Here is a 10,067-nt window from a genome sequence, read left to right as displayed (position 1 = left end):
AGATGGTTGTTTTTAAGGGCTAAGTGAGGGAGACAAGAAATTAGTATTTGAAAATATTCAGTGACCTTTGTCCTCTCCATAAAACCAAGCAAAATTAAAACCATTGTTTAAAAATAAAAGAAACATAAACAACTACTAGATAGTACCCTTCTTCCACCAATTCTTCAAGAACTGATGTTTTAGAAAATTTTTTGCAGTTTTTTCTTTAGCAAGTTACTTATGGGTCTATCAATTGCTGTAAACTCATAAAAAAGACGGGAATAATAAGGATCATTATGCTTCCATCTGTGTTAGATGACACAAAACAGCATTAAATCCCTACATTCTGCCATTTGAATAGTCTATTGCATTGAAATGGCTATTAAAACTCTTTGTTACATCTCTTCTGCCATCTTCCTTTGAACTCTGGTGGTTTTGATGCTATTGATCAGTATATCATCATTATTTTTTGTATGCATACCTCCCTAGGCTTGTTTATATGGATTCCTACAAAACTGAACTATGAAACCACATCTGCTTTCTCTTAAGAAATTATACTTGCTAGTATAATTATACAGAACTCAAATGTATGTCTATTATAACAAAGAAACATAAATCTGATAAACCAAGATTTTTAGGAGTTTTTACAAAAATGTTTGTGTTTTGCTCTGTTTAGTAATGATGCTTCATTTTTGAAGGAAATACTAAATGTTTACTTGCAACTACATTTCAGGGTGGTAGTACTTCAGGAGTTAAAACCACTGATTTTCTGTGAACTTATTCTTTGACCTCTGTCAAATCTGGTTGGAATAGGATGTACATGTCAAAAAGTTTGAGGTGAGAGAGAGTCCAATTGCATAAAGAAATTGGACTAAAGGTAGGTTCAAATCAGCTCAGTACAGCCCACATTCTGCCTTATTGCCGGAGTAGTAATAGGAAATGGAAGAGCACTCATAGTGGTTCTGTATTTAATGTTAGCATACTGGAACATGAGGAAGCACTGCAGAATGTGTGACTACCATTTACGTTTTTGAGGAGTAAAATATGTATCAGTATAAAATGATAAACTGTCACTTCTTTTAAGTCATGTCCTTCACTGCCAAGAGAAATTTTGGCTTGCTTGTATATTAATGGCTGATTTTAAAATTTTTTCCCACCGAGACTACAGAGTCAACTACTTGTTGTACTTCACAAATGCTCTTAAAAGAAAACAATATGGAGAGAACTTGCCAGCGACCTTGTTTTTATTTAGAAGCACATTAAAAAAAAAGTTATGCCACAGCTTTGGTTGACTGGAATGATACGCGTACTTAAATTTTAACAGTATTTTTTTAAAACAGTAAACAAGTGTACATTCAGTTGTGTGCAAGACCAACACTGTCAATAACACAATTACACTACAGAAAATGAAATGTTTTAAGTATATAGCTGTGAAACCCTTCATATTTTTGGTATTTAACCAGTATTTTTAGAATTAGTCTGCTGAAGCCATTTCATGTGTGGTAAACACTGAAAACAGACCCTGTGGCAAAGTACATGTAATTATAGTTGCACTGGCTCTGGAGACGAGTAAGAGCCCCACTTAAAAGTATTTGTTGGAAGCTATATCTTCTGCAACTTAAATGTGAAAGGAATTATCTAACTTGTAGCTTATGAAGTCAGTTATTAATAATCAGCCACTTGAACTTATAAAAGTGGACAATATTTTCATACACTTGGGATAATTATAATTCAATAATTTCATGCCACAGATAAAAATCACAAGAACTGCTGAGACTGGATGATTACTCTACATAACGCAATACCTCAAAGTGCCACTGACTTACTAATGCTTCTCACAGCTCTTATAAAATCTTTAGGGGTTTTTATTGTGGTTTTTTTTTTTGTTTGTTTGTTTGTTTTTTATGAGAGCTGTTGTCAACCACCTAGATTGGAAGGAGAGGTATGAAAATTCCCAGGCCATGATGAATCCTGAGTATTTTGCAATAGTAAGCAGTGAGTTCTGGTAGACCACAGCCTCTCTCTACTCTGAAGGGATGGTAACAAAGCATAGATGGAATATTTACAATTTTAGGATAAACTTACTAGCAGACCAGCTGTAACCACTTCTCCTTTTATTAAAACCTGCTTTTTAATATCACCTTTTTGTAGAAACATATGGCAAAGCAAATAAAACTGTCTTTTTAGTAAACAAAAGAAGTTTTTGATACAAACATACAAAAGACAGTTTTATCCACTGGATGATATACAGGTACCCGTATACAACCATGTATACTAAACAACAAAAGAGAAGGTGTATTTGAATGTTACAGGTCTGATGTAAACACAGAATAAAAATGAGAGTTAAGTGACAATACATTAACTCACTCCATCATGCCTAATTATTGCAGCATATATGATTAATTCAAATGCAGAAAACATCTGCTTATATTCAAAACCAGGCAAAAGAGATCTCTTTGGAAATGTACTTAAATTAAAAAAAAAAAAGCTTTTAGCCAAGACATGTGTTACATTTCATCCCACAAAAGAAATTCACAGGAAGATTATAAACTCCTGAAAATAGAAGTTTATAATGACAACAGACAATGCCTTCATTACAGTGACAGCAACAGAGCCACTGTAACACATACCACTGCATTGGTATTTTCTTTTTGTACAAGTTTACAGTAAAAATTCGAAGACACTGAAAAGGTTCATGTGCAGCTTTTCTAATAAAGGTGTGCAGTTCATCAAACTGATAAATATTTCCTGAAATATTTTAGAAAATGAGAAGAAACATTTAGCCTAAATTTGTAGCGTGCACACTAGTTAACCACATATAAACTAGATTCTGAAGTGCACTATGAACTGCAGACATGAATGGCTTCTGAAAGCTCAGTAATTTAGTTGAACATACACTGAAGAATTTTTGAAGAAATTGCTTCCAGTTTTGTCTGATCAACTTCATTTCTTCTCAGAAAGAGTTTCACCACTGAGTTCTACATCTAGCGAGGTCTCTTCAAGAGATACCTTGACATTAGATACACAAACAGAAGATCCAGGGGTGGCTGCACAGATAAAGAAAAAAAGTATTAGGTTTTACACTTAAGAATATCCATGCTGAAAAGTATCAAAAGCAAGAAAAATGAAAGCTACCTAGCACAGAAACACACACAAAGCTACATTTTTATCTAATGAGATCAGAAATGCAATGGGATTTTGTTCTAGAGGCCCCCAAAACAGCACAGCTATCCAAAAGCAGACAGTGTATCTTGATAACAGTTCAGGCTGAATATACTAAGGACTGAATGTATAGAATCATAGAATCATTTAGGTTGGAAAAGACCTTTAAGATCATTAAGTCCAACCATCATGTTACTGGAAGCTTTAGTCAGAACCTAGCCACAGAGCTCTGTGGAGGATGTTTAGAAAACATCTTAGAAATTCTACCACAAATAAATTTCCTTTGCTTTTCTTACTTGGAAATAGCTGGAAATATTGTTACACTTAAAAACAAATTTTCAAGCCACAGAAATTCTTTCCAACACTTCGGAGGACAGGAGAAAGTAACTATTAGCACAGCTTTACTGCTAAAACTATTTGTGCAAAGCTATTGAGTTCTTACTGACCCGTAAAATGATCCCACTTACATAGACAGGGTATGTTAATAAATGCCCTAAGAAATTACGTAATATACAAGAAAGAATCCTACTGCTGGAAATAATGTAATGAAGTTAGCCATTCTGCCTCTGACAGAATTTACTTACGTAAGGTTGGTTTCTCTATTGCTAGCCTTTCAGGCAAAGTTTCAAGTGGTGTTGGTTGAATTTTTGCAGGTGTATATGTATTTAAAGGAATTTTTCTTCCTGATAGTGGAATCATATAAGTTGGAGAAGCTGAAATGGGGGAAAAAAGAAAGGATACACATCATTAACAATAAAAATACTCTTACGTGAACGAAGTGTCAAAAATAGTAGCCACAGAACTGTGTATCTGTCCAGCAATATAGGTACCAAAGTTACACAACCTGCAGCTCAGCTACTGATTTCTGACTCTAGTGTCAAAACTTCAAAGCATGAAAGACAAATCTAAAAATTTCCTTTTGACCTCAGAAAGTGACACAGTAACTTCATGCTGCTACAGCAGCTAAGCCAAATTTCAGTAACAGCTGCCTTGCCAGAAGACTGGCAAAAGCATTAGTGCTACTTCTCATAAGTTATGAAGATTGCACTGGAATAGGCGTTTTGTCCAAAATGCCTATGGAAAGTGCTACAACAGATTATCCTCTAGACAGCTTCCAAATGTTACAGGAAAGTAGAAAGAGAACGAAGCACCTATAGCCTCAATTCTATCAGGTCTAATTTCCAACCACTCCTTTGCACCAGACCACCACAGAAGTATGACAGTTTTTTAAAAATATTTTTTTCATCTTGCGTATTACAAATTCTGAACTGATTTGAAGAGACGTGAACTTTCTAACCAGTGTAACACAGCATTTTAAATAGCTAAGAACTTTAAAATACCTGTAAGCCTTCCTGAGTTCTTTTTCAGTTAACATAGTTTTCTTAAATTACTTATCTTCCTTCTTGGATATAACAGGCCTACCCTATCAGATTAGCTGCTGATTAAAATCTGAACTGTATAAAACTAAAATGCCAGAAAAAAAAAGAAAAATCCTGTAACAGAAAAAAAGGAAAAATCCCAACATCTAGGTAGCCTTTGTACCAGTACTAGCAAGTACAAATTTTCTGATCAAAGCATGAGTCTTTAGAGATTTCCCGAGAAGAATGATCTCCAATTACCTGACACATGAATTATAAGCATCCTAATATGTGGTAGGTCTGGCCTAATTGAAACAGTTTCCATAGACACAGCAGTAGAGTCACAATGGGAAGTCATTTTCCCAGACACAGGCACATGGATAGAACTCAGTTTGCATTTCATTTCAAGATCACTTAAACATGCAGCACAAACTACTGAACAACTAAGTAACTGCAAGGCACTCCACAGGTGAAACCCCAAGTAATATTGAAAGACACAGGAAATATCACAGTTTTAAGATGTAAAAGGCTTCTAAGAGGCAACATTACTCTGCTGAGGTTACTGCCAGTACAAAAGTACAGTATAAAGCTGGAAATACTCCATGCTCACTAAAAAACATTCCTTGTAATTCAGCTAACAGTGTGGACAGCACAGAGAAGTTCTTATTGTGAAGAAATAAACCAATTATGATTTCATTAAATCCTTAATTTACCACCCCAGTCACCAGAGACATTACTTCAGTGAATTAGGATGGTGTTCATACTGCAAGAGGATACTGCAAAAATTAAAGTTATGCTTTATGTCCATATTTCATTTTTTAAAGCAATTTTTTTTAGTTTACTTGTTAGCTGTAAAATACCTGAAAAATTAATTTAAAATTAAAATAATTACAAACTAAAATCAATACATGTCTCCTGCAGATGTTCCCTTGATGGAGCAGCCACAGAGGCAAGAAATTCATCCACCTGCTTCAGAGACAAGGAGTTGTGTAGAGTTTCCAAAGGGCAAATAGAAGGCACCATGGAATATAGTTCAAAACCTGAAACAGAAATAATAAAAAAAAAGAGATTTCCAAACATAAGACAGGATTTCAGCTATTGCAGGGGTAAGTATTAATGCATGATAAAAAGTACTTATTTTAATTCAGCTCATGCAGACAGTGCTCTTGAAATCATGGACACTAAATATTAAAGGAGTTGGAACAAGATGTGCCAATTTCCAGGATGTACCATTTAACATACCATGGGATATAAATCCCACGTACACATAAAGTGGTCTTCAAACATTACAACTGTGCTCTACTCCCAAATCAGTTCACAAAAGATAACTTTCCTCTAAGACAAACTTAGTAAATCACTAAAAAAAAAAAAATAAAAATCAGGAAATGGTAGTATTTCTCCTACTCATTCTCATACCTGGCACAACCCTAAGCAGATAACTCATTCATGCAAGTAAAATAGTATAGCTATGTTGTCAACTGCTAGCAGACAAGAGCTAAAAATGCTGTAACTTCCAAGAAATTTGCAGAATTCACATTCTATCATCTTCAGTATTCTGTGAAAACAAACTTGCCTTAAGTATCAAGGAAAACCACTGTTAGAGCTTTTGCACCTTCACGTTATATGTTTTAACTTTGTAAGACAGGTTTACATGTACCTTTATGCATTTAAAAACAGTACTTTGATACTAGAAGTTTCATATATTAGAACAGGTAAGTATAGCAACCCAAAATCTAAAAATGTATTGGACTTTGCTTTTCTACATTAATATTGATGATACACCAACCATGCATATCCATGTTACTAACATACTAAAAAGCATTTAAACATCTTGGCAAAAAAAAAAAAAAATTGCAGTTCCCTGAAGTGATGCAAGTTTGATAACTCAATGAACAGCTCTTCATCCAATTGCATTTCACAAGAGGAAAATATGTCCATTAGTCTTTTCAACATACAGCTGTAACATTACAACTTTGTAATTCAATACTGTAAATTTACAGTTGCTACATTTCTTTCAATATATTTAAATGAAGAAACAATAGTGAATGAAATAATGTTTAGAATTTCAGTTCAAGGTACATTTATTAGAGATAGGGTTATCACTGTGAACTGTGCCCTCCCCTAAAATAGTAAGTATCAATATTCCTGTGATACCCAGTGTTCCCCATTCACTCCCCATTTAGTGCTTTGCATAGAGAAGTAACAACAAAATTTCAATCCCCAAATGTCTGTATTTATATTTGGATCCACATTGGCCATACTCAAATTTGAGGGACAGTCGCTTCAAATATACAATCAACTGAAGTGTACTTATGTCAGCTTCACTTATATTACACACAAAATGTTGCATTTCACGGAAACTTGGTTTTCATGTACAAAAGAAACACCACCACAGAATTCATTTCTATTTTCCTATAAAGGCAGTAGCTAAGCTTCAGTGTAAGCACTAAGATGTTTGGCATACGTATTAATATCCTAAATAACTATGCATGCATGCAAAGCGCAAACCCTTTCTTTGCATTACAGTAAAGTGTAAGACTTATCTCTTTACCTTGACAAAAAAGTCACTATCACTTGAATGAGAATTTATTTTTAAATTTTGCAAAGAACATAGTGGGACAATGTCAGGTTAGCTTTTTAATAACTATTACTGTTATAGTGCAGTGTTACAGAAAACCAGAAAGGAATTTCAAAATATACCCACGCTCTTTAAAAAAATAAAAGAAAAAAGTTTTCTTCTTTCAGGAATCTCCCCTCCCTGGGTTTTTGTTCAGTTTTGACAGTTCTGCTAGCAGACAGCCATATCCCAGCGTGGTGTTGTAGCATCTTTGTGTCTAAGGGATATGATTTAAAAAGATATTCTGGAAATCCATCTGCAGTGTTTTATTTGAATATTTTATGATAAATATTTTATGATGATATGAGAAATAAAGTTGGATTTTAATGATGAAGAAGCCTGACAGTATCCCTTTAAAAAAGCCATTTCCTGTAAACTAACAGCCTTTGAGGTTTGGCTATATTTGTTCTTAAAGCACTGTCCCCCATCAAAAGGCAAGACAATGAAAGGGTTAACGCAGCATCTCAAAAAGCCACCCTGCTGTCTTATATTTAAAAGCTATAGAGACATACCACTGGAGCCTAGAAATTCCACAGAGGAAATGGACCAGCACCTAAAGAGGTGTGGGTGTTCTGCACAGAGGCCCAGAAAATAAGGTAAAGCACTGTCAGAAGATACTTGTTTCACCATGTTCCTTGAACTAAAGATGGGGGGGGTAGTCTGAAATGAGTTAAGAGGGTGTGATAACAACGTAAAAACAAGAAAACACAGAGTGAAAGGGACAAGGAGAATCAAAATGATAGTCCAGAGGACAGACAAAACAACATCAGTATGTTCTTAGGTTAGTAGAAAACCCTTGGAAACCTGCAATATGCTTTGGTTTCGTAGGAGCTCATACAGCATGCATTAATCTTGTAAAAGATGTGTGGTAAAACTGCTGTATTAAATGAATCAGAACAATCAACGCATTCATTAAAAGCAATTTAGATCCTTTTTTAAAGAATGCAGTCACAAAAAGGTAGTGCTAAATGGAACAGATAGTAATCATATTATTAGACACTGATAGTCAAATGCAGTTCTTACTTTCTGACCTTATATGTTTTGGAAATACTTGGTTTGAGTCTAAAGACAAAAAATGGACTCCTAACTTTCCTATTTGAAATAGGACACTAGAATTGGCCTTTAGATCAAACACAGTGTTAATGGTGTTAATTCAGTCTTACTATAGCAGTTTTCCTTCAAGAAGCACTGCAGTGCAAAAAGTCACTATGGATTCCAAATTAATATAATAAACAACTACTTTGCTTTCCAGCAAAGCCAAACAAAAACTCAGTCCTTTTTTTTAACCTTGTTTCTAAGCAAATACATTTTGAATCTAAGAAAAATACTGATGATTTCCACTGCAGTTTCAATATTACCATCACTGTACTCAGCCAGCACATTTTAAAAACTGCAATTAAGAAATCCGGAAAAGCTACATTAAGACCCACTGGATGCTCAAGACCGAGTCTGGTTTTCATGAACAGGATACGTTTTGGGCCTCATGTAGAAAAGTAGGCACTAAATATTTTGCTGAGGAAGAGAAAGACATACCTCTGTCCCGTGTGTTAAACCAGACTTTTTTTGTAACTACGGTAGACTGAAGACAAGCTAAATCTCACTTTTGAAGCTCAAAAGGTCAATGTAAGCAATGGGCAGCTCTCTTGCTGTGATTTTTAGTGCAATATTTAAGTAATCTGCACATCTGATGAACAGGGAAGTATGATAAGGTAAAAATAAATTTTCATCTGATGATGAATACAGCAATTTAGCGGGAATAGAACCAAAGCTTCTGCTTTAGTTTTTTTAATTTAGCATCACCTCAAGAAGATAGTCATAAACTCCAGTTGTCAATTCAGTGATTTATATTTGAATCAGGAGGCTCAGGGAAACAGCTCAGCAGGAGAAAGACAAAGAAGAAGCAGCAGCTATCAAGAAGTGTATGCCCAATAAAGATCAGATTTAATTCTGTTTTTATCTTGTACCATACAGTCTGATCACACAAGAAATTGAGAAGAAAAATTTATTACAAAGATCATGATTAACAGTAGCACTTAAATTTTTTCAAGGATTTTTCTAAGGAATGACTTTTGATGTTGTATTTATACTAATGAATGGTAAAGAAGGGATTTAGGGTATCTAATGATTACAAATATATTTGGAGTTGTGCTTGAAGTTAGGAACGACAGACGGCTGGATGATACTGTACACCCCATAATTGAAATAAAAATAAAAGGGATGAAGCAAGGAACCTTTTGTTTTCGTTTTTGTTTTTAAAATAAAAGCAAAACGTACCATTGGTTGGGTGTCGAGCAAATGAGATAGAAAACCTTTTAACAGCAGAACCGCGTGTGGTGTCTGAGAAAGAGAAAAACAGGTACCTGAAATTTGTAACAGCTACCAAAAGAGGGACATTTTAAAAAAGGAAAAGAAGAAGAAAGAAAAAAGGAAAAGATGAGAAGGTATTAGAACTGAGTGGCATGCAGAAGGGACCAAGGAAAAGGGCTAAAATCGAAATAGAGGTTAAAAAGAAGAAATTTGGATTGTTGGTAACTACAAGATGTGTAATGAAGTGTATGAAAACAAGCAGAATGAGCTGGTGATTCTGGCATACAAGGTTATATCAGGTTAGAGTCAACACTGAGTAGTGAATTGGGGGAAACCAGCATGAATACTGTTTCGCCTCAGAGTTATAAAGGTGTGTTTTGGCATCTTTACATTCTAAAATCTAGTGAGAGAGTTTCTTCTCTACCCCAGATTATCCAAACCTGAAAATCTCCTGCTCCTCTGTAATCCAACCCCACCAAAAAAAGGTCAGGAATCCTAAAATTTTCACCGTCAGTATTCAAGTTATTAGTTTATAATTTCTTTCATTCCTTGTATATGCTCCAAGTAATTTATTTCATTTCAAGATCAATAAGTAATGATAAAACCCGAAGTTTAAAACGAGAAATTTCAAAACCAAAATTTTA

At 34.6% G+C, this 10,067-nt stretch overlaps 1 protein-coding gene across 1 annotated transcript in view; it reads right to left on the bottom strand.

Moving 5' to 3' along the window:
• Positions 1 to 1,261: 1,261 nt before the first annotated feature.
• Positions 1,262 to 10,067, bottom strand: part of PPIP5K2 (diphosphoinositol pentakisphosphate kinase 2) — a 50,458-nt gene continuing 41,652 nt past the window's right edge. Inside the window, exons 30-33 of the mRNA XM_009648641.2 lie at positions 9,391 to 9,453; positions 5,408 to 5,539; positions 3,726 to 3,854; positions 1,262 to 3,026 (exon numbers count right to left, since the gene is read on the bottom strand). Of these exons, the coding sequence (XP_009646936.1) occupies positions 2,923 to 3,026; positions 3,726 to 3,854; positions 5,408 to 5,539; positions 9,391 to 9,453 (428 nt within the window). The 3' untranslated portion in view covers positions 1,262 to 2,922. The remainder of the gene's footprint in view (positions 3,027 to 3,725; positions 3,855 to 5,407; positions 5,540 to 9,390; positions 9,454 to 10,067) is intronic.

Source organism: Egretta garzetta, unplaced genomic scaffold, assembly GCF_000687185.1.
Source record: "Egretta garzetta isolate BGI_Z169 unplaced genomic scaffold, ASM68718v1 scaffold271, whole genome shotgun sequence".
NCBI classification, from domain to species: domain Eukaryota; kingdom Metazoa; phylum Chordata; class Aves; order Pelecaniformes; family Ardeidae; genus Egretta; species Egretta garzetta.
This window is presented reverse-complemented; position numbering and strand designations above follow the sequence as displayed.